Source organism: Sphaeramia orbicularis, chromosome 8 (assembly GCF_902148855.1).
Source record: "Sphaeramia orbicularis chromosome 8, fSphaOr1.1, whole genome shotgun sequence".
Classification (NCBI taxonomy): domain Eukaryota; kingdom Metazoa; phylum Chordata; class Actinopteri; order Kurtiformes; family Apogonidae; genus Sphaeramia; species Sphaeramia orbicularis.
The window spans coordinates 50,049,071-50,075,102 of record NC_043964.1 but is presented as its reverse complement, the minus strand read 5'-3'; the positions used below and the strand labels follow the sequence as shown (position 1 = coordinate 50,075,102).

The following is a 26,032-nucleotide window of genomic DNA, read 5'->3' as shown; positions in this document are numbered from 1 at the left end:
TACCTCATGAAGCTCATCAAGAGAATGCCAAGAATGCACAAAGCAGTAATAAAAGCAAAATGTGGCTATTTTGAAGAATCTAAAATATAAAACATGCTTTGAGTTTTGTCCCACCTTTTTAAACTATATAATTCCATATGTGTTCATTCATAGTTTTGATGCCTTCAGTGAGAATCTACAATGGAAATAGTCATAAAAATAAAGAAAAACCAGGTGAGTCCAAACTTTTGCCTGGTAGTGTATACACACCAGATATGTAATAAATAACTCCCTATAAACATTTACAATAAAACTACCCTCTACCTATTTCCTGCTTGGGGCTTTCCTCCAATAAAAAACCTGTAAAAAGTATCTGAACCTCCAAAACCTTTTGCCCAAACACCCTGCGAGCAGGAAGAGGAAGTGGTAGGTTGAGCTCAAACCAATTTTTCCCCTTAGTTTTATCTTTTCATTACATAATACACAGACTTCAAATGACTTGTAGATCAATGCCTTTCTATTTCATTTCCAGGAGACACTACTCTAAAACATGTCCCCTCAGTGAACCATGTGCTTCAGTAAACTAATTGCTCAAATAATTAAATACAATAAACATTTTAAAACATTGTGTATGGTTTTATTTGCCATCTAATGTTGCCCACTGTGTTAGCTCCGTTCCTGTTTACTCTGATTGGGAGTCCTGCCATATTAAGAAGTATTCAGACGATACAGCTGCTTGTGTGTGAAATGGACAGGACAGGGAGTACAGGAACTACGGCCTTCACTGTCTGGAGGCATAAAAACAGTCTCCTCCAGAACACTACCAAGAATAAGGAGATGGTGGCGGACGTCAGGAGAACAAAGCCCCCCAGTCAGCTGGTCTTCATACAAGGAGAGGCTGTTGAGACTAAGCAGACTCATAAATACTTGGTTGTGGTCCTGGACAGAAAGCTGCACTGGTCTGCAAACACAGACACCATCTATAAGAAAACATAGTGCTGCCTCTTCTTTCTGTAGAGGCTCAGAACCTTTGAAGTCCGCAGTGAGCTGCTGTGCATGTTCTACCACACTGTGGTGGTGAGTGCTCTGTGGGAGCCTCACTGAAAAAAACAGCAAGTGCCTGGAGAAGCTGGTTAAAACAGGGAGGAGACTGGACTCTGTGGCACGGAGTTGCACAAGGGTTAAACTAAGAGCAACAATGGACAATGCTAACCATCCTCTCCACAACACCCAGGTTAGACAGAGGAGCAGCAGCACTGAGTGGATCATCTCAATGTAACGAGGAACTGAGAGGTTCAGGAGATCCTGTGTCCCCACAGCCATAAGACACTTTAACAACCCCTGATACCAGCCCTACCCTCTACCCCCGACCACCGCCAAGACTGGATTGTATGCAATAATTATTTTATTTTAATCTTATTCAATTTTTACATATTCTTATTTATTTTTACCTTTACTATTACATTACTTTAAAAGAATATATTTATTATATTCTACTTAGCGTTTATATTTATTCATATTTCCCTGTACAGACTTGAATTGTTGTTGTGTTGTGATCGTGGATTTTATGTGAGCTACTGGATATCTTGAATTTCCCCCATGGGGATGAATGAAGTCTATTCTATTCTATTCTATTCTATTCTATTCTATTCTATTCTATTCTATTCTATTCTATTCTATTCTATTCTATTCTATTCTATCCACCCTTCATCTCTTCAGCCTCTCCTTTACCCTCCTACATCATCTACATCACAGGTGTCAAACATGCGGCCCAGGGGCCAAAACCGGCCCACCAAAGGTTCCAATCCGGATGAATTTGCAAAGTGCAAGTTAAGGCACCAACCTCAAAAATAATATTATAATAACCTATAAATAATGACAACACCAATTTTTCTCTTTGATTTAGTGCAAAAAACATGAAATTATGAAAATGTTTACATTAATAAACTATTCTTTAACAATAAAATGTGAATAACCTGAACAAATATGAACAACCTGAAATGTCTAAAGAGAATTAAGTTCAATTTTAACAATATTCTTCCTATTACTAACTGTTTTGTGCCTTTGTACAGGGTGTCCCATAAGTCTCCATACATAGGAGACATAATACATTCCATACATATATGGTTCTAACATGTATTTCTTTATATTTCTTCTTTATAGTTCTTCAGCAGTGGAGGACATGCATTGAAATGTGTTCCCGACAAAATGGCAGTCATATAGAGCATATTATATAAACAAAAATGGTTTATGTCAAGAAACGTTTATTTTTCCTATGTATGGAGACTTATGGGACACCCTGTAGATCTGATCTGTAATGTATATATATATGCATGAAAAGTCGAGGCAAAATATTGATAAGATTGTACTTATATTTCTTGACAAATCTCATTTTTTTCTGGTTATTCACATCCTTTTTGTTTGGATAGTTTGTAAACATAAACATCGGCATAATGGAATATCATTTTTTTGTGCTAAAACAATTTGGAGTTGTCATTATTTATTGGCTATCATGCTATTATTGGACGGGTCTGGCCCCCGGAAGAAAATGACTTTGACACCCCTGATCTACATCAACACTTCAGTGTATTTTCTCCCACTGCTACACTGAATTCATCTCAGTCCAGCTCTGAACCAGGTATTCTCCTGGTCTTCCACACAGTCCTTGATGAATACAGAAATGTAGACTTAACCACGAGTAGAATAAAAGTCCACAAGTGGGAATACAAGCCACAGTGTAGACTCTGGGTATGTGTTACTGTTGTAGAAGCTGACAGGCATGTGCCAGTCCTGATTTTTGAATGAATTAGTGGCCTTGCTCCTTACCCGGTGACAGTCACCTCCAGACAGAACCTCCTGGATAAAGACTGCAGGACCATCAGGCCTGTTGGAGCCTCCTCCGATTGTGATGCCCAGACTGCTGGATCTTGCCACTGAAATGAGCTGAATAACCCCTTCACCTGGGTGACTGACAACATAAACATATGATCACAACATCATCAGAGCAATCTGGTGTCTTCTTCCATCTCTTTACTATAAATGACCTCATACTACTTCAGCTAACTTGTATTTTATTATAGACAGTATGAACACAAGGTAATTCATGTTTTGTCCGGTTGACGTCAGTTCATTTGAAATATGCATTCGTTCCTCACATTCAGGCTGCAACACATTAAAAAATTAAAAAGAAGCAACTTGTAGGACTAATGAGTTGAAATATTGAAATGATAATGTGATTTGAATCCTGTGATGTGAGTAGGTGAGCATGACTTAGTGAAATAAGTTCAGTAAAATCGGAGCATACGAGACAGATCTACCCTTTAGAAGCAAAAGTAAGGAAAAGTAAAATGAGATTTCAGTCTCTGTGATGCAGAACAAACTTAAAAGATTCAAGACATCTAGACGTATTTCTGTGTTTCTGTGTGTAAAGGGCAAAAGTGCAAGTCTAGGATGAACACCATCAGCTCTGGTCCCTTAGAGCACAGGTGTCAAACATGCGGCCCGACAAAGGTTCCAATTTGGCCCACGAGATGAATTTGCACAGTGCAAGTTTGGGCATCAAACTCAAAAATGATATTATAATAACCTATAAATAATGACAACACCATTTTTTCCCTTTGATTTAGTGCAAAAAACATTAAATTATGAAAATGTTTACATTAACAAACTATCCTGTAACAATAAAATGTGAATAACCTGAACAAATATGAACAACCTGAAATCTCTAAAAAGAATTAAGTGCAATTTTAACAATATTCTGCCTGTTACTACATGGTTTGTGTCTTTGTAGATATGATCCATAATGCACATGTATAAATGATAAGTCGAGGCAGAATATTGATAAAATTGTACAATTGTGCATTTTTTTCTGGTTATTCACATCCTTTTTGTTTGGATAGTTTGTAAATGTGAATATTGGCATAATTGAATGTTATTTTTTGCACTAAAACAATTTGGAGTTGTCATTATTTATTGGCTGTCATGCTATTATTTTACTGGTCCGACCCACTTCAGATTAAATTGGGCTGAATGTGGCCCCTGGAAGAAAATGAGTTCGACACCCCTGCCTTAGAGGACACCACATCAAGAACAAGAATTAACAGTAGAAGAATTTGCCAAACAGTCATACATGAACTCATTTAAGAATTTAGGAACCATTGCAACAAAGATATATTCTACCTGGATGTAGCTGTAATTAAATGACTGTTTAATCTGTTAATTTAATGTTTAGTCTGATATTTCCGTACTGCTTTTAATGTTGACAAAAAGTTCTTTAGCATACAACATATGGCTTTCTTTTTCCAGCAGTACGGTGGTGCATTGGTTGGGTCATCATTTTCTTTAATCAGCTGACGTCTTACCTGAGAGAGCGCAGCATTGGCCCACTGTTGTTGTACATGTTCTGGGAACCTGCAGGACTCAACAACAAAGGACTCTGGGAACGAGACGAGGAACCAGATGACGTGCTATCCAAGTAGCGCCCTCCTGTGCAACAGACAAAGAGGAATGGAATCACACAAGACTGCCTTACTTGCTTTTGGCTGGGAGGTGTAAATTTCCCTTCTTAATGAACAGACTGTTGGGGTGTGTTAAGGACAGCCCGATGTGTCACACCCTTTGAATAAGAGGGACTAAAATAGAAACGTCCCGGATGTGCTGCTACTACAGATGGTTCCAGCAGTACATGGGCTCTGAATACGTGTGTTGTTTTGTCAAACATTTAAGCCAGAGCGAATTTAAGTAATGAATAATGCCCAACATGGCGACCAACTGCCAAGCAGCCCAAATATCCTTCAGACATTTTTTTTTTTTTTTCATTGGGGCAGACATCTGCTTCCTCCCTATCCTTAAAATCAAATGTAACACTCAGAGCATATTTAGCAGGCCATGTGCTTGTCATGGACAATTTTGGAAGGTGATGGCTGATCCGTGTATTTGATTACTCTGCTACTAAAAATTAAAAAAAAAAAAAAAGTGCCATCAGTGTCCTAACACTGTTATGCGACAAGAATTGTTAAGTTGTGCAGTTTTATCATTTCGCACCATCTGCTCCTATAATTCAATAACTACTTAACCTGACTGGGACCTGACTAGACACATCACATCACAAGTCAAGACCAAAATGTGCTGAGTAGGGATGTAACAATTACCGGTATAACGATAAAAAGCGGTAAAATTGCCAACAGTTAGTATTACCGTTTAAATTCTAATTATCATGATAACCATGTTTGATTACCACACTTCTCCACAGAAAACGCCTATGTAAAGATACGCTTTTATGTCAAATGTTTGAGTATAATTTTAATTTATTACAACTTTAATTTTATATACCTAATATTTGGAACCAATATTCACTTTTAAAGTCTTTAAAAAGGTTCGTTAAGCATCTGTGTGTTATTTATGCAATAAATTATACACATTTTTCAAATTGGATTTTAAAAAAAAAAAATTTGTGTTTTCTGGCCTTTTGTGTTAATATAGTGGATTAAAGTGGAAAAAAATAATAGGCAGATGATATAAATGAAGTTGTGCTGAAAAAAAAAAACAGATCCCAAACATGGGTATAGTAAACATTTGTTTATATAGTACATAAAGGCAAAATCGAAAGGACTGAAAAACAGACAAAATAGGCTCAGACCCCTAAGGGTTAATACTTGAATGTTTCTGCCAACAGAAAGTGCATTGTGCCAATTATTTTATTTGTTTTTTTGTTGTTTGTTTGTTTGTTTGTTTTTTCAAAATACAACTTGGTTAAATTATTTCAGTGTGTGTATTAGTACTTTTTGAAGATTTTGAGCACAATTTCAACAATACCGCGATAATAATGATAACCGTGATAATTTTGGTCACAATAACCATGATATGAAATTTTCATATCGTTACATCCCTAGTGCTGAGGTAACGCCACCTTATTAACCAAATTGATAGTAACAGATAATGTGATGGCTCTTGGATGTTTTTAACACACATTACTGATACATCCATTAAACACTTAAATGCACACAATTGTAGTGGGAACCCATGTCCTCAATCGGCTGCAGAAATAAACTTCCACCATAGACCACACACATTTGCCCATGCACTGCCAACCTGTTTTAATAAATCTGTGGCAGCTGGCTGCTTTCTGAATGAATGAAACAGATGTTGCAAATTGTGTAATGGGCAAATGCACTTTTCATAAGCCATTTTTAAAGGCTGACTTACTCCATCTTCCCTTTGGGCGTAATAACAAAACACAGAAAATAATTTTATGGTTATCCAATAATGGCCAAAGCACTTAAAGAGGAAGCCTATATTTGTACCTTTAACTACTGACACACACCAGACCAAACATTCTTCCACTGTTTCAAATATGGAAGTGTTTGTAATAAATACATACGCACAAGCAGGAGATGCACACACATGAAACTAGGGCTGTGCAATCTCACAATCTTAGATGGTGAGCAATCTAAATTTGTCAAATGATTGTCGAGATCGCGGGATTAATTTTAAAAAAACAGTGTTGTCTTAACTTTCCTCCTCAACTTGCATTTGTTTTAAATGGCCCTGGCCCAAGTGAAAGTGTAATTTTACAGAGTCTTGCATTATGAGGTTGTATCATTAACGTTGCTGGACTACGGACTTTAAACCTGTGAAGTCTGAGCCCTTCTTCAACTCCACACTCTTTGCAAAATATGAGCACTTTCTAAACTTGCCTGTTAAAAACAAATGGATCATCTCATTGAGGCTTTGTCCACTACATATATACATATATACACAGTCAACTGAGAAAAATATGAAAAAAAATAATGCTGGAAAGATAATGATTGAAACAGACATCCTACCTTGCTGAATGGGAGAGTTGCGTGTTGATCCTGTACTACCATTGGATCCATATTTCTCCAGTAGCTCAGCAAATTCTCTCCTTGAAAATAAAAGCAAAAGAGAAATGTTAAGAAGACTATGGCTTAAGATTGAATATCACAGAGACGATGGTCTTAGTAAGATATATGAGACTAGGAGAAGTAATACTAACACAGATGATATGGTTCAATAGATTTGCATTGAAACAACTCCTGGAAATGTATAAACATTTTTAATCTTTGAGTACATTTCAGAACTTGTACTTTTGCACTTTCACTTCATAAAGAAGTTGAATTAATAGTTTTACTTTTATACCATGGTCTCATTCAAACAATTATCTGTACCTCTAGTAGAGTAAATTATAGTCAATGTATGCATCAATACTGTGCCTCTCAGATAAAATCAGTTTTGTGGCATATTCCTATTACATATTAGAAATATTAGTGATCGAGAAGAAGAAATATTTATGTTTTCAAAAGCTCAGGTATAAATTGGCTCATCTCAGCATCACATTTCTAAAGAACATCAATGCCTATGGTGCAGAAATTCTGTATTTGCTTTCTTATTTTGCTAAAACATGATCATCTACAATACAACAATATGATATCCCCTGCGTTTGCTGATTTGAAAATACCGTTTCTAAGCAGATTATGATAAGCGGTCACATTGGCTCCACGGTAAATAAGGACACAGATCATTGTTAGACAGCACAAAAAACGCAACCTCGTGTTTCACCTCTTTCATAACCGGCAGCAACAGATGATATTTGTTAAAGGTGCCACATTTAATTTCACACTCAAATGAAGGCACTGAACCCTGAAGCAGTTTTTGGAACCAGGCACAATTGTTCTTTTGATCATTCTGCACGGCACTGTGTCTGCTGGATGCCTCGTCATACTATAACTAAATTTACAGATAAATATACAGTATAATTTTATACAATGATGTGGTTTGAGGTCACAGCTTACCAGACTCATCACATAAAGCTGCACCTGAGAAAGTGCTGGGTTATTGCTGTCAACACAGTGTTGGATGGGTCATGCTGGGGTTATTAGGGGATCATTTTCAACCTGGCAGAGGTTTGGACAATATGAATATGAATACTTATACTATATTATCAATATAATGTGGTAACAGCAAGGTCTTAAGCTCATTCAGGAGTTTCACTGTTACATGTGCTGGTTTGGGCAGCTGAATGGATTACTTAGAATACTGTATTTTCCAAATAGAAGGTGAAGGCTATTGGGACCATGGACATGCTCTGGTAGCAGAGGAGCTGTCTCCTCTGTGGTGCTGAAATGACACATGACTTCAGTGGGAAACAAAACACTATAAAAGGGTTTTTTTTTGTTTTTTTTATCTGCACACTGAATTATATGACTTATTCATGAAACACATTAATACTGGTGGTGACTGGTAAACCAGTGGAAGGTGTTCCATTGATGCATTCAGAACCATGATCTTGAGCCTTGATCAGTTGACTTTGTTCACAGGTGTCAAACATTCGGCGCGGGGGCAAAAACCAGCCCACCACAGGGTCCAGTCCGGCCCCTGGGATGAATTTGTGAAATGCAAAAATTACACTGAAGATATTAAAATCATTTTAGCTCAATTCAATCTAAAGCGGGTCAGAACAGTAAAATACTATCATAATAACCTGTAAATAATGAAAACTGTAAATTTTTCTCTTGGTTTCAGTTTAAAAAAAAAAAGTAAAATTACACAAAAATGTTTACATTTACAGACTAGCCTTTTACAAAAAATGTGAACTACCTGAAATGTCTTAACAGCACTCTAATTTTACTAATATTCTGCATGTTACTAAATGTTTTGTGCATTTGTAGATCCACTGTGATCTGAAACTCATAATGCACATTTATAAATGATAAACTAAGGTGTAATATTGTTAAAATTGCACTTATTTTTTAAAAGAATTTTCAGGTTGTTCATATTTGTTCATGTTATGTTCAAGTACGGTTCATAGATGTAAACATTGTCATTACAGAATTTGCCTTTTTTTCACTCAAAAACAGAAAACTTTGGAGTTGACATCATTTATAAGTTTGTTACCCTATTATTTCTATTATTTTACTGGTCTGGCCCACTTTATAAAATATTAGGCTGTATGTGGCCCCTGAACTAACATGAGTTTGACACCCCTGTCTTTGTTGGTTTGGATCTGAACTAATGCATTAAACCCATTAAGTCAAACAGTGACACAGTTAGCTGGATAACTGAGGCTAGAATTTCCAGGCAAGTCTGATTGTTTTTGAACATTTCAAAGCTTTAGTTTGCCATTGGAAAGAACTGCAAGGTAAAATTGGAGAAAACTCCGACCTCAGACCCTTACATGGTTTTGTATTTCAGTACTTGATGCCAGTAACACAACAAAATACACCCACCCCTTGGGTTCAGAAATTGCTATATGGCAAAAAGGACCTTTACTTTACATGACTGATTATTGGAGCAAATTTGCTGAATAAACATTGAATGGTTCTCCTAAAATGACAACAGAAAGACATGTTGATTGCTACATCTCCCTTTCCATTATAATTGTACAGCAGTATTCACCAGCATGAACTAAGACTTCCTTAACAAGCACTATTAATATTTTATATAGTGTAAACAGGGTCAACCACATGTGTTTACCCCTGCGTTAAATACACCACTGAGAGTATCATTAACAGTGAAGTAGTGATTTGTTTTTATTCAAAGCTCGCAGCTCTGGTTTTAATCTAGTTTGGACTCTTTTTTTTTATGAGACATAGAGTGAATCTGTTGGGGAGAGAGTATACAGACAGACAGACATAATCCTGCTCCTCCCTCCTGTCCACTCCCCCCCGCGGCTCCTCAGCTCTGGGTTGTATGGTGGTTAAAGCACAGAGCACAGATTAACACACGAGGCTCATCCTGTCAGGAGCACAGCCCTAGGTTAAGCTCTTTCCTCTCCCTCAGTCCTCAGTGCGGCTGTCATTCCACTGCAGAGCAACACAAAGAGGGCCATGGAGGGCTCAGGCTACCTTAAAGACCAACAACATCACAATGTTAAAGCTCAGCACTAAAATTAGAGTCACAGCCACCTCTGATGTAAACCTTATTAAAGTAATCTGAAGAATGTCACATGTCATCACATTAGCTTGCAGTTTGACATGCTCATGGGATGTGACTAATAAATCCAAAGTATGCTGCTGGAGCTGGTAAGTCTCTTCAATGAGGATTACATGAAGAGGCACAGCCTGCTAAAATTCACAGGAGTCACAGTCCTGCACGACTAAATATGCAAATCCACTACTACCTTTAAAGTTTGAGGTGCTCCTTGTTTTGGATTTATGCTGCGTGAATGCACTGACCTTATTTTAGTCAAACTGGGTGTTGTCAAATTAGAAAAACAGGCTCAATAATAATAAAACATGTATTTTTCTTAGCTTCTTCCATCTGTTTTTATACATGTAAATGAAGGCAATAATAATGACAGTTACCTCCAATAACTGTGACTATGGAAGAATTGTGAGAGGCCTAATTCCACCATGCATTTGTCAAATTGATTCATCAGACATTTGTCTTGAATCCTTTGTTGATACTCAGTGTAAAGGCTGAAATGACATGACTTGAAACCTATTTGTGCTGTGGCATCTTACATCTACAGTCTGCATTAGTATTTTCAACCACCCATTCCATTCTTTACCAGTGCAAACAGTACCGTGTCTTTGCCTAAACACAAAATAAGTGTTTGACAACATCACAAGTGCCTGTGGGCCTCAGACCCTTTATTAACAACCATCCTGAAATATAGTCCAATTAAGTTCATGCATAATTGTCCCCTGTTGTCTGGCAAACCAGGATAAAACAGCTGACAATGACATGCCACAGTAACATCAAGTGACCCTTCAGAGGAAGGCTACAGGTTGTAACCGAAACATGTCAAAGTAAAAATCTACTTTTTCTATCTGTCTGTCAGAAAGGTAAAGGAAATCTCTATCCTGAAATATACAACAAGGGTCTTTATTTGCTCCACATGCAAATAAAAAATCTTTCCCACATCCTGAAATATGGTCACAGTTGTCATTTCAAATTGAATAGGGTGGATTTGAAATGTTTTTTGTAAACATAACTGATTCTACTGTTTGTTGGCAAGCAGTATCAACTTTTAAGTTGGAATGTTGTCCGTTATTCTGTACGTGAATTGACACAGACAATGGCACTGTTGTTGGTCTTTGAGGTACTTAACGCATCAGAATGACACTTTGACCATTCTCTTTGCTTTATAGTCTCTTATCATGTTATATGCTAACTATAAGACGTCATTGGTGCGCTGGGTTTCAGTTACAGATAATATCAGCCGAGTATTCAGTTTTTCAGTCTGCCATACAACACATTCAGACTGATAAGAAAATGTGGACATATATCTAGACCACCTCTGAGTGTGACCTGAGTGATTAGATTTGAATGTGTCCTGAGTGTGGTCCTACGGGACAACAGAACTCAACAAATACTATTGTAATCTCTTAGGACCAGGGGTCCAGGACCCCAGCTCAAAAATGAAGACTGGCTCCCAAAAGCCCTGGTTCCCACAGACTTATTATGAACTTCCCTCTAAAAATACTAAGTTAATAAACGTTTCCAGGACTCATTCCGGTCTGATCCGTTTATTTGGAATCTCTAATAAATAACCTGATGGTCCATTTCACCTTTGTTAACCAGTCCACAGGGCGAATAGAAGGCTTTGATGCCTGCCGCATTGAGATTTCATTGACTCGTTTGTATGACAGCTCACTTCCCTGCCCCGTCAGACTTTTGGAGATTCTGTTCATTTAATAAAACACTTTTTTTTCCTGACAGAAAGCTTGACCAGAGTTGTGATTCATAGGTTCAAGACCATAAAATGACTTTGTTACATAGTGCTTGATGAAGTTTACCATTTGACAGTAAAAGCGTCAGTAAGCTAGTTCTTAACATCAGCTCATCTCTGACTTCTAGGGCTCCTGTAGTTCCACCCTTTTTGTCCAGATAAACTGACTTCTGGCTCCAAAACTCACCTGAACAGCTCTACATTACACAGAATTACCAGTTATGTTTTATCAGTGAACAAGAATATCCAAGAAGATTGAGAACATCTTATGAATCATGAATAATGATTTTAATGGTTGTTATACTACAAATTATTTGAAGGTACTTAAAAGTGTTTTGAACTCTTATTCCATTCTCTTAAACTACCTCAAGCAAGCAAAAAAACTTTTTTTGAGATCTTCACAAAGTGTTTATTTCAGTTTAATATTCATAATTTTTAATGCATTATTCTGATATTTCAAAATGCACAGAAAAGTACATCTTTAAGCCTAGGTTGTACTCTCAACTTGAAGGCTTTTATTTAGGTTTAAACACTGACATTTCAAATAGACATTGACTATCAATGAAAGCCCCACACAGCAGACAAAGTCTTCTATTTGCCCTGAGATTGAATTAATGGATGAAAAACATAAGGATGAACAAAATATTAGCGAGTCCAAACAAAAGGAGACCAGTGTGGCTCCTAGTAAAAATGTATTGACACAGTATTTTTAGAAAGATGTTCAATGTAAGTCTAAGGTAGCCAGGACTTTTTGGAGCCAAGCGTAGCCACCCCCAGTGGGTATCAATGATGTTACAACTGTTTGTTCCGTCTACATTGGTATCATTTTCGAGTTCCTTGATTGTATTGAAACAAGGGAAATGGTGCTTGAGAAACTTAACATTAATCAGGTATTGTACATTTCTATGTTTATTTTTCTGCCATTATTGGAAACTACAGGGAATGTGTCAATGATCTACCAGTTGATCCAAATCAGTGGGTTGGTGACCCTGGCTCTAGTTTCTACTTGTACATCCACTTATGCTTATATTTCATTGTGAATAGTGTGACATTGTGTGAATGCTTTCTGCTTACTTTGCTTCTTCATCTCTGGCTATGAGAAGGCGCATGTGATTGGTTGCTGAGGCTGCTCTTAAGATGTCCACAGCTCTGTGAAGCAGCAAACACATAAAACACATTTACATAAGTGTCATATGGCACATTTCCACTATGTGGTACTGGCTCAACTTGACTGGACTCTGTCTTTTTGCGTTCCTATTACGTAAAAGAGCCTGAAATCTGGTACTATTTTTTTAGTACTTGCTCGGCCGAAGTTCCAAAACAGGTGAAGAGATACTAAAATGTGACATGTAAACACTGCAGACCACTGATTGGACAGAGAGTCTCTACGTCATTGCGTCATCAATGTGCAACCTGCCATTTTTTAAAAACCAGATTCAGAAGTCTACAGTAAATATACCGGTAGGTTAATCCAAGATGACAGCCCGCAAAACGACAAAAGTGGAATATTATCCCATCGACATCCTCCATTGTGTGCATGTCTTGCATTGTTGTTCTTCTCTTCCTCTTTGTTTTTACCGTCAGCTGTGACGCGTTGAAGATGATGTCGCGGAAGTTACGTGCAGCATCACTATGATGACCAGGTACTCTAAAGTTGGTAGTATCCTGTAATGGAAATGGCCTCCAGGAATAGTACCTGGTACCTGAGTCAGGTTGAGTCAAGTTCAGTCAAGCCAGTACCACATAGTGTAAATACAGTGATAGTGTCACCACTGGCAGTCACATGGGTCACATATATGAGTACTATGGCATTGTCCTGGTTACCTCTCACTTGTGACTCCGACTAGACTGTCCCCATTCACCTCCAAAATCTGGTCCCCTGGCAACAGGTTCCCTGTCAGAGGTCAAACAAAGGTCGAGTGTTAGTCTGACTGTAGCGTCAGTGAAACACTGACTGCATCTGTTTCAGAGTATATACAAAGACCCAGACCAAGAGGCCTAACGTGAAGAAAACTTGCTGTGACCTTATTCAGTAAATGTACTGCGCTGAATCTAATCTCTTTTGATACCTGTGTACTGTAAAACCCTTCCCTGAAAGTGTGGTTAATTTTGCACAAAACAGTGAGACATAAAACATTTGGGAAGAATTTCATGTTTTAAACTTCCACTTTTGAAAACCTAATGGGTTATAACAGGTTATAATATGACATGTAAACCATTGTGAATGCAATAGGCTTCAATTGAAAGGGAACATCTTCTAGTTTCTGTGTTTAACCATTTTAAATATGGATCAAATTTAACCTAAACTTAAAATACATCATTGTAGCTGTATTGCCAGACACTAGATGGAAATAGAGTAATGATATTATATTCATAATACTATATTTTATTTTAAATATTTGCTTCACCCAAAACAGCTCTACTAAATTTTCAGCTGGGGTTTCCCTTAGCCTTTCTCTTCCGACTGGATTACCGGAAATATTAAATACATTAAAGTTTCTACAATAAAACTTTTGTGACTGTAGGCATGCCATACCTTGTTACAAAGCCTAGGTTCTCTGAAATTCACTTCACTAGGTTTTTTTTACAGTATCCCTGAGCACCAAAACAAGTCAAAGAATCAGCTGAATAATGATCAAAGCCAATGGGACTAGTGTCTGTGGTTCAGGTTGTATTTTAGCCACATACTAACAAAGGAACATTTCTGAAAACAGAGGTTATTATGTCTCAAATCAAACAAGGTGTCATTGATTAATTTTGGCCTGGTTCTTCAGTTATAAGCTTTGGAACTTAATATGGTAAATAGAAATATGGGAATGAATACAAATTAGGAGGGAAGAAACAGTTTAAGCATCCTGGTCATCATTACACCAGTTCAAAAACATACACACACATTTACAGTGTCAACTCAATTCCCCGGTAAGCTGAAAAATACTTTCTTTATGAAACACTCCACATTTCCCAACCTCCCTTGCCACTCTGCTTTTTGGGAATCATTATCAGTCTTTGGAGATTAGGATAAACCAGTGTCACGTTTCTATTCTCTACAGCCTTCCCCATTACAGTACTCATTTGCATTTTTAACATTTAGCTGCTGCTGTTATCTGATGTGACTTCAAAGAGTGCAGAAAAATAACCAAGTGTAAAAGAGCCACATATGATCACTTAGTCTACATCATTTCTCTGGCCTTTGAGTGATTTACTGCTGTTGAACCTCATGCAAAGTGCTGAAAACATCACTGGACCTGAGCCCAGCTGAGCCTCGCAGGTGTAATTAAACCTGAAATGACATTTGCAGAAAATATTGCATCCTAAAGAAGGTAAATGACTGTGTGCTTGTTCTGCTTTAACCACATTATCTATATTTAATATGATTATGCTAAATGTGAATAGCATATTAGTTACAGTTAGTCCCAGTACCAGCCATATGATTTAAGTGGCTGCTTATGGACAACTTATCAACAAGGGAAATTCAGTGTGGATGTTCAAGTAACAAGTTATCAAAAATCCTTGATGATATGGGAGAAAAATACTGTATAAATAGAATACTTTTAAGAACATAGAACTCACAAAACCCTGAAATCTGATATCTTTAAATCTCATGACTATCAGCTGGAATCAACAGAAAGTTTTGTCTGAGTTGTGCTGATGTGAACTACTTTGTAGGGAGTGAAGTTCTTAGATTAGACACAACAGACTATAATATCAATGTCAAATTGAAATATGAGTCAAACTGGGGCTAGCACAGAAAAAGAACCATAAGAGGAGACTGTGGAGACATGCAAGTTGTGTTGGCTGTGCTGTTGCAAACAAAAAAAAACTGCCTATATTTTAAGTTACAGACACATTCATATATTATTTTTTCTGTTTAATCTGTGCCCTGTATCTGTCTTCCTTCTGATAGAAAGTAGGTCAGGGCAAAGTTGTGATGTATTTTATTAAAATTTCATATTGACACGAAAGAAGGTTCTGTCAGTCCAGAGGACATCAGTCTGACAGGAAGTCCACTATGTCTCAATTTAATCCAAAGGTAGTCATTTATCATCTTGGCTTTTATGCAAGTCAACTGAAAAATATTTGTTTATGAGGACAAATATGATCTTTTGACAATTGTTAATTCCAGATGGAAAACATACATGTGTCTAATGAATCACTCCTTTGTAGACTGTATCAACACACCGGCCACAGGCATCTTACTCAGCTTATTGTTTTAATCAACAATACTGTTATTGTTACTTATGCAGACAACATGATTAGTCTGGCTAACGGACATCTAGAGAACAATCAAGGAGGGCATTCACATTTATTGAAAGACACTCTGTTCAGACCAGAACTGCATTATAGTGTTTACTGAGGTCAAAAAAGTGAAAAAGTAAGCGGAGTTTACTAATGCCCCCGCCCACTTGCACAACACTTTGCCCCTCCCACTCACTGATAACCTGCCTACCCAAGGATTAATTTTCAGTCTTAAATTTCAATCTTTTCAAAAACTTTTCAAAAATTTGTAAAAAGAAAAAAAATCTAAACATTGAAATTCAGCCATCAAACTATGCACTGCACCTCTCCTTATGGTAAAGAACACGCGTGGAATTCAAGTAGCATTGAGTGAATAATGTCCGAGAAATGGGATGGACAAAAATCTTGGACGGATGGACGAACGGAAGGACATTCCTGGTATAAACTCAGCTGTTGTGGAAAGTATTTTCCATCATATTATTTTTATAACACAAACCCATCCACTTCGACGTCCCATCCTCGACTTAGATGAGGAGGCACAGAATGTGACTCAGCTGTTGTATGCTCTCAAACATCAGAAGTCTGAAGGCAGACTCAAAAAATCTGGGCCAGCTCCTAAATCAGTTTCCTGAAAATGAATCTGATTTGTCTCACTGAGTTCATAGGAGGGCAAATGACTTCAGCATCATTATACAGATTCTTAATTAGGGAACAGTAAAACATGCATGGCATGCAAACTGCCTCCTATATGAACTAAATCATTAAGGAAACCTGACAAAAAAAAGGTGTGTTCATAAGTAACTTACCGTCACTTGAAGCAAGGCCACCTGGTAAAATACGTTTGACATAGACTCCAAACTCCTCTCCTGTTACCTCCTTCACTCCACCAATCACTTTAATTCCTGTTTGGAGGAGAAGAAACAGATAAATAATAATTATAATTAGTATAAATACTATGAATAATTTTATATAATACATAATAATAATTGAAATGTAGCTTCCTTACTTAGTCATTTTAATTTAATTTGATGATAGTACCCAGAAAAAAAAAATCTTTCTACTGAAAGACACTTTTTTAAAAATTTAATTTTATGAACAAAATATTTTGTTTTGCTTCTAATAACAGACTGTATATAAAAACATGGGACAGTTCATGTGAAACCAAAATCCTCGACTATATAGAAGAAGTGGATATAGTTACTGTTGGTTTCTGGACTTCTACTCTGAAGCCTCTTTATACCCATCCCAGTCATAAACTATATATGATTAATGGATGGAGTGCCAATGATGTTTCCCATAGGTTTCCAAATTGCCATTTTGATGCCAGTCATTTACAATTTGGTCGTTGTTATGTTTGATTTTTGGAGCCAAAATGTGATCATTTGGGAGGAGGGGTGGAACTACAGTAGCTTCACCAGTAGCTTGGTCAGAGCAATCTGCAGGGTGCCATGGGTGAGCTAATGCTAAATATGTACTACCTTGAGAAAACAGTAAACTTCAACTTAAAATGAACTTAAATGAACTTACTTAAAATCAAGTACCGCACAAAAAGTCACTTTACAGTGTTGTTAGTGGAACTAATTAACCACAACTACAATGACACGTCCTGTCCTGAAAAAAATATTTTATTAAATACAGAAACAGAAACACAAAGTCTGACTCTGCTGGCGAGAGAGTCATACAGAGCTGCCAATCAAAACCCAATACATCAACCAGAATGGAAAAAGTCTTGGAAAAACACCACTGGTTTAGTGTTTTTAGATAGAAGTTCAATAGACATCTATGGGAGCAAGGAACCACATCCAGTGACATCACTTTTAAGTTATTGGAGCCGTGGTCCTTGTTCATTGATTCCAATACTGGATTTTTGAAGCCAGAGGCAATAATATTTGGAGAAGAGGGTGGAGCTGGGCATGAGTGAGAAATGATGACTCAACAATGATTAATTTACTTCACACTGACCACTATTAAATCTAAGTAGTGCATACAGTGTGTGACAATGCTAATGCTCTGGGGCACCGTAAAGAGGGAGGAAATAAGACAAATTCATGGGGCCCAGCATTTGTGGGGGGCCCATAGAGCAATGGAGGGGGTCCAGTGGATACAGGTTTGAAGTTGTGAAATTTCATGCAAGATCTGCTGTATAATAGAGGCACAGAAGTCGGGAGTCAGATGTTGAAAGCATGTTAAGTTTCAGTTTCATTTAACCCCAGCGTAAATGGTGTTAGTAATGCCCCCCTTGGTCCAACAGATTGACAGCATACTGAATTTTATGAAGGGTCCACAACATTTACTTTTCATGGGGCCCACAATTGGTAGCGGCGCCCCTGCTAATATTAACACTAGCTAAAAAAAAAGAATTCAGACTGCACTGCTCTCCACTATCATGCGAAAACAAGCAGTAATTTAAGATACCTGCTAAAAGTTAACACGCAGATTACACTTGCATTCATAAGAGTAGAGTAAACACACTAATTAGTGGAATGTTTTTCACACGTTCTCACATTAGCTGCTAACTGTCTTCTGCACTTTATATAAACATTGCACTATTGTCATATCTGCGGCTGTTTGGTTCCATTATGCACGTGCACCTTCTCACCTCATAACCATTACTGTATTGCACAACTGCTTCTGCTGTAAATAGATTGACATGTACACTTTATATCCTGCTATAGTTTATTCTTTATACTGTTTATTTATTCTTATTCATGACACTGACCAAGATGAGAGAGAAATAGTATCTCAGTTCTCTGTATGTTGTATGCATCTAGTGAACTGATAATAAAGCATCTTTGTAACTACTCTCACTAGCTAATATACCTTATAATCCAATACCCAAAGAGAATCCCAGCTAATGTACACTAACATCTCAGTTATTGTAAGTACCAGGAATAAGAACCAGTAAACTTCAAGAAACTCTTAACCACTAGAGCTATCGTTTTAGGAAAACCTTTCCCAATAAACACAATCTCTACATGGGACATGGGTCCTAAACCCTGTCAACTCTATCTGGGTCAACTGGCTCAAGTTCATCTTTATCCTGACATAACTTTAAAAACTTTTTCTTCACTTCTTTAACCCCCAGTATGAGACACCACCGTACTACGACATTAGTTGAGATTCCACAGTAAAAGATGGTGCTCTCTAAATAGAGCATATGCTAATCACAATACATAAATGAATAACAACAAGCTAGTCCAGATGGAGTTTTCAATGTTGTGACCTTTTGCAGGGAAGGGGACAGTGTTTTTTATTTATATGGCACAGTGCTGACAGACGCAAGACGACAGGGTCACATAAGGACTGGACACTCTGTTAGTCCTTTGAGTTTGGAGAAGTTTCACAAAATGAATTTGTATGAATGGAATTAAAAAATAGCTGCTTATGTACTTACAAAACATTTTTATCTAACACTGTATGAGACTAAAAGGTCACAACAGCATCACTAAATTAATGCCCTGCGAATGCCCTCTGGAATTTCACCACTTCATGTTACTTCCTTATGAGTAGCTGCCAGAATAGATGGGTTATAGGAGAAAGTCACTGTGGGTCCAGAAAACACATACTACTGTACTGTTGTGTCTATTCACTGGTATCAACGAGAAGATGATCAAGACCAAGACCAATGCTTTTTAATTGTTGAACTCAAGGGTCCCAAAGCGTGAGTCTCGACCCTCTGGGGGGTTGCGATGCCAGCAGGTTACAACTGATTAAGGGCAGTATTGTTGCACCTGTACTTTGTAGGAAGGATACTGCTATTGCAAGTTTCAAGGTGTGTAAGAAGTGCTTTTACTTCAAAAGAGCAAAGCTTTCATTAAAACAGTATAAACAATAGCTTGACAGTGACAAACAGGTAAGGCATTATTGGGCCTACACGTTTGACTAATGATGTCACATTAATAATAATAACAAAAATAAACATAAAAAGGCCAATAAACGTAAAACAGACACATTAACCTAAATAAACATTTACATAACCCCATTAACCTAAATCAGTGTTTCTCAAAAAGTGGGGCGGGCCCCCCCGGCGAAGGCTTGCCAGGGGGGGCATGGGATCATTCCTAGGTGTTTATTTTTTCTTCAGGTTAGAACATGTAGCAGGTGGAACTAATGTTTTAGCGTTGGAGCACCCTGGACTCATTTTAGAAACGTACAACAAACTAATCTACTGCCATGGCGATCTGTCACCAGACTAGACAAAGAGTTTAGGTTTGGAGAGTGGACAAGGATTTGACTGGAAAAGAAAAATGTGCAATGTTTCTGTTTTTGCACAGTTTGTACAGTTTGCACTTTGATGTTCTGAGATGTGCAATGTAAACGGGCTCATTGCAGCCATTGATACTGTTAAAATGTTCATCTTTGTTACCAAAATGTGTTTGTTGTTCTAAAAAAAAAATTTACCTTATTGTCACAGTTGTAAGAAAATTACACATTTCCTATTATTTTGAAAAATAATGTCTCAGGGAGCAGTCTTGCTGAGTTCATTTGTGTTGTTCAATCAAAAATCTAAGTTATTTTTAATTTGCACAACAAATTATTCAAGGAAAAGCAAAAAGTATTCTTACGATATTGATGTTTCTTTCAATAAAAGTAATAATTGCACAACAGGTACAACGTTGTTGAGGTTGAGGGGGGCTTGGAGATTTTTCATGCTCCAAAGGGGGGCCTGACAGAAAAAGATTGAGAACCACTGACCTAAATAAACATTTACATAACCACCACCACCACCCCCCCCCCCCCCCGAACCCCTGCACATAAAACAGAACACAATGAATAAAATGTCAAGTACCCACAATGCAATGCTGCAAATATGTGACAGTATCATTGTGTGACTCCTGTGCGCACAGGGTTTTTTTATGTTTCAATCACTTAGTGGGGGTCACCAGTCTATAGCACCATTATTTTGGGGGTTGCAAGTTTTAAAGTTTGGGAACCCTTGGTCTAACTTAATGAAATTCTGCTTTATTTCTGGTCCTGCCATAATTTAAAAACAAAATGAGTAAAAATAAACATTTGTATGGTATGGTCCAGACTGAAAAAATCTCACTTCTTGACTTTATATTAAATGAATGTTAGTATGAAAGTCTTGAACACTGGGTGAGGTCTCTTGGTTTTTGGTGTCTGTTGTGTGACTAAATCACTTTTGGAGCTCCATTTTATGGAGTAAAATTAAATTTTACCAATACTTACTGCAGAAGAAGACAGTGTGGATGATGTAACACTTAAGTGGATGCTTAAGGCTGTCGTCCTAAAGCTATCCTAAACCTTAAACCTATCATGGACAACCCTGGTCTCATCCTCTCAGTGGAGCTGAAGCTGCTCAGGAGGTTGTTCAGCCACGTGCCTCAAAACACAGCAGCAGTAAGTGGAAATGTAAATGTACATAAGTTAGCATTATTTTCCAAACATATGGTTTAAAATTTTCAGTGCATTTTGATGGAAACCTGCCCACTCATAACCAAAATGGTATAATGCAATATCTTCTTATGTCACTATATCACATCATATGCTATTATATTGTATGTTATCTATACAGGGTGTCCCATAAGTCTCCATACATAGGAAAAATAAACGTTTCTTGACATAAACCATTTTTATTTATATAATATGCTCTATATTACTGCCATTTTGTCGGGAACACATTTCAATGCGTGTCCTCCACTGCTGACGAACTATAAAGAAGAAATATAAAGAAATACATGTTAGAACCATATGTATTATGTCTCCTATGTATGGAGACTTACGGGACACCCTGTATTATAAAAGTCAAATAGCCTCTGTGTGTGTGCATGTCTCGGGAATCACACAAAATCCGGAAAGAGCTGATTGCTACAGTTTGGCAAACTTATGATTTTTTGGTCAATGAAGACAGTAGCAAAAACGGCAAGTTGATAGGACCAATATTTTGGGAGATATTAGTAATTTTGAAATACAATAGCCTTACAATCTCGTTGCTATGCCCAGAACGCTTTGGCGGTGACTGCTGGACAAATGTGGTACAGCATGCATGAATACACAACAGCATGAAAACTACCACCTGTGGATCCCTACGGGTCAATGCACTAGTGGTATCGTACCTTAAATAGCCCAGCACCATTATATTAAAAAAAAGACATCATTTTGTTCTCACAGCCCCAGTTTGGAAGTTCTCACTGCTTGTTCTCAAAACAGAACATAGAATTTTTTTTCTGTGCAATGTCCGAGAACTATTGCATGCTTGGTCAGAAATTCAAAGTAGGCGTGGTTAATGCAAGAAAGTCAAGGACCTCCCAGGAGTTCGGAAGTGTCCTGGCCAAAATGAACTTTGTTCTTGTCCTTGCCACCTCAAGAAAATGAACAGATTTCTCTGTTCTTGCAGAATATGTGGCAGGCTTAAGAAACCACACCTGCCCACAGCGGCCATCTCGGACCATACCATCACCAAGTTCTCTGTCTCATGCCTTTGTACTCTATGCCTTTGTACTCTTCTCTAAGGAAAACAGCATCTTGTTCTTTGGTTCTCTCCTCCCCCCACTTATCATCAGATAAGAAAAACAGAAGCAAAAACAAATATAAAAGACATGCCTGTTGTTCCCCTGCTCCACTTCACATCTTATTATAATGTAATTATTTCCTACTTATGAGCCACCAAGGGCATGTTTGTTTCCCAGGGTTTAAATATGCAAACACAGTCTTATAAAGGTGATAAAATCCACTGTGAGGAGGAAAAAGCACACAAGCTTCTACCAAGGTTTTACAATATTCACAGTAATAATGAAAACTGTTTATCAACAAGCCTGTCAGCAAATTCGCCATGATGATGGTGATGTTCACTATGAACACTGTGTCCCGCCCACACAATGAGGGAGGGCAGATTTCAGATGCATTAACAAAGAGATTAGCATGTGCTGTCCTCAGTATGGGCCAGCAGGAGACTGTGGTACAGTCTGCACTGCAGTCAGCCTCCTGTTGCTAGGGCTTCTAAAGATGTACAGTAAGGGGGTCTTACACTAAGCTGCTTTGCTTCTTACCTGTGTCTGTGGCCTTTAGCACTGTGGCACCACACACATAACACCTGTATGTCTTAAAAACTCCACTTTACAACCTAGTATATTCGCTGTTAGTTTTGTTTAATATGTCAGGGATAATGACCTCCAGCGTGGCTACACAGGATGTTGATACCAAATCCAAAACAGCCTGAAGGGGTCTATTTTCTAATAGTGACTGGATATACTGTACATTATTCCATGTGCTATTTAGTCAATAAGAACAATTGATACAAAATGAGTTGGTTGATTGGAAAATGATGTTTCTGCTTCCATAATAGTCTCTATAATGCTATCATTTAACAATTACAATCAAATATTCAGCACAGCTATTTAATCATCTAACATATTATGGTGTGACAACAGAGACAAATCACACTCTCTCTGGTAATTTCTTGTCATTTGTTTGGAGAAGGAAATTTGCATGATGACAAGACAATCATGGTCTTTAGGGTGCATCATCTCCCCAAAGTTTTGTCCTTTTCTGATTTGGTTTATCTTCAAAGTGACAGCTTTGCAAAATATTTAGTAATGCTATGAATACTTAAGGAGTCCACCTCACACTGGGATATTTATAGTATGATGCGTATTTAGTGACAGAAGGCTGTTTAATTATATCTGTTTGACTCGTTAAGACAGAAAATACAAGTATCATGAAGAGCTGCATCACATTTTAGTGGAGCAATTTAAGACTTTGTTTTTCTTAAGGTGGTTAACTGGAGTGACCTCCTAAGGAAATTAAGTAGAGTGGTGACGTTGTTAATGTTATCACAGAAACTCCTGCTGTGTCTGCTTATGTGGGCGGTACTTTGGTTCAATTGTTAGCACTGCTGCCTCACAGCAAAAGGGTTCTGGTTTTAGTCACTGGTTCTGGCAGGGTGTCATGTAGAACTTGAATGGTGTCCCCTCTCCTGCTGTGGTCCACCCTTCTTAAACATACCTCACAGCCCACTCCTCCTAATCGGATGCCCACCTAGGGCACCAGGATGGATAAAATATAGAGGACATATTTTCCTAAGAGGACAGTAAAAATTAATGTAACTCTGTTGTGGAAAAGTTCATTGGATTGTTCCAAAAAGTATGGCCACACACATCAATAATAGTGATAATAAAAAGTAGGGATAGACTAAGATTTCTAAGTTAAAATTTTGAGAAGGTAACCTTTTTAACAGGCAAGAAGTGGATCACCTGAGCAGTGTAAGGTCTGGAACTTCAATACAGAGCTTATCGAAAGGCCGATAACATTAGATTTGTCTCATACATGTTGGTTTTTATGTCATATGTTTCTGTACACTGAGGTTAATCTTAAAAGCATTTTGAATTATTTTATATTCACTCCTTCCAAATAAAGTGTCCCACAGGTTACTCGCTGATCTGCGCATCACAAATTTCTTTGAATACGACGGCGAGGAAGATAAAAGATATGGAAAAACTAAAACTGATACTAAAACTAAGAATTTGGGGAAAAAAACAAAAAGTAATAAAAACTAGCAAACCTGCTCTAAAAACTAATTAAAACTAACTGAATTGGAGAAAAAAGTCAAAACTAAATAAAACTAAACTATAATGAAAAATCCCAAACTATTATAACTTTGGTAAGTACCATGTATTTGTCTGTAGATATACAGTACAAAAAAAAAAAAAAAAAAAGAAAACGTAATAGAAGTAGACCTTCCATGTGGTCATTCATATAAACTACTGATGTACTGAATTTAGATAAAGTATCCATATATAGTAATCTGGACATCTGCTATTGGAGTATGAGATTTTGGTGATATTACACGGTCACATTAAATAAACATTCTGCATGGTACACGATAGTATGTACAGTTTAGAACAGTCCAACAGAGCCTAGCTTACACTTATTCATGAATTAAAAAAGAAATAATAACAATAAAAATAACTTGTGGAAATTACACATATACACTGTACTTATTTCTTAGATTTTATGTATTATATTTTTGGGGGTTTACTTCTGTTCCGTCTATTTCATGCGCAGGTAAAAGTAACACCAGTGCGGCGCTGTGGAAGTGCAGCTGACTAAGGATAAAAGCCACAGCAGCTCTTTGCATCCTTAACCGAGCTGAGTTAAGTGGGTTAGGGCTTTACCACTGACCTACTTCCTGTCCAGGGTAAACACACTGATACGTAGCAAGGATACGTCCTCTGCGCAAAATCCTTTTAAAAGTAGGACTTATTTAATTTGAGCTATTCAAAGTAGAGCATTATGATTAGTCTGAACAGTGTGATCCCTCGTGACATGTGCAGTAAAACAATACTGTCGACTTGAGCAGATGAGTTTCAGCTCGTGCACTGAAGTGTATAGAGTATTTATGTGATGTCACATCGGCGTTACCTAACAAGCAACAACAGCAAAACAAACTCGATGAACATAAGAAAATACTTTAAAGAAATTATTACCAACACTTCTCCACTCAGGATAAAAGCAATGAATCTCAAATAATATTTTTATAAAATTACATATAAAAAATATCTACCAAACCAGATTGTATTGTTTGAAATTGTATTGTCTTCCCTTAGTTTTTGTGCTGAATTGAGATTGTTTATAGGCCTGTTTGTGTCCATCTTATTCAGTGCGTGGGAGACAGTGACAGAGAATAGCTCAGAAAAGTGTTTTTTCTTTAAATGGAGGTAGGAATTTTAACAAGACATGCATTTGCCATTGCTCTTGTCTTTTAAGTCCTTTCTCCTGCAGGGCCTTTGAAAACACTTCTGAAAAAGTACAATTCCTACATTTTTGTAGCTTGCCAACATGCAACATCCTCTTCGCTTGATTCTGTCAAACTGCATTAAAAGGAGAGAAGGGGCACACTGGAGCAGGGTGGAATTCAGAGAATGTAGACTTGTTGGGCAGAGAACAGGTCTTTCAGTGATTCAGTTAATAAATACGCCTGTGTTCAAAGAACATGAACAATATAAGCTACAAATAAATTATTAAAAAAGTCTTCATTCAAATGAATGAATATTTATTTTGTTATATGCAAAAAACTTAATGTTGATTGTTTGTTGATATGTATCATATGTTGACGATGTCCAAATGTCAACTCTCCATTTGTCAGGAATTAAGATGGTGTGATAA

General features: G+C 37.3%; 1 protein-coding gene across 3 annotated transcripts in view; it reads right to left on the bottom strand.

The window, feature by feature from the left end:
* LOC115423686 (syntaxin-binding protein 4) overlaps window positions 1–26,032 on the bottom strand; it is a 129,838-nt gene that overhangs the window by 42,841 nt on the left and 60,965 nt on the right. For all 3 annotated transcript variants that reach the window (XM_030140632.1, XM_030140634.1, XM_030140633.1), the window contains exons 3-8: window positions 16,714–16,809; window positions 13,496–13,565; window positions 12,746–12,820; window positions 6,804–6,883; window positions 4,341–4,464; window positions 2,806–2,947 (exon numbers count right to left, since the gene is read on the bottom strand). In XM_030140632.1, the coding sequence (XP_029996492.1) occupies window positions 2,806–2,947; window positions 4,341–4,464; window positions 6,804–6,883; window positions 12,746–12,820; window positions 13,496–13,565; window positions 16,714–16,809 (587 nt within the window). The remainder of the gene's footprint in view (window positions 1–2,805; window positions 2,948–4,340; window positions 4,465–6,803; window positions 6,884–12,745; window positions 12,821–13,495; window positions 13,566–16,713; window positions 16,810–26,032) is intronic.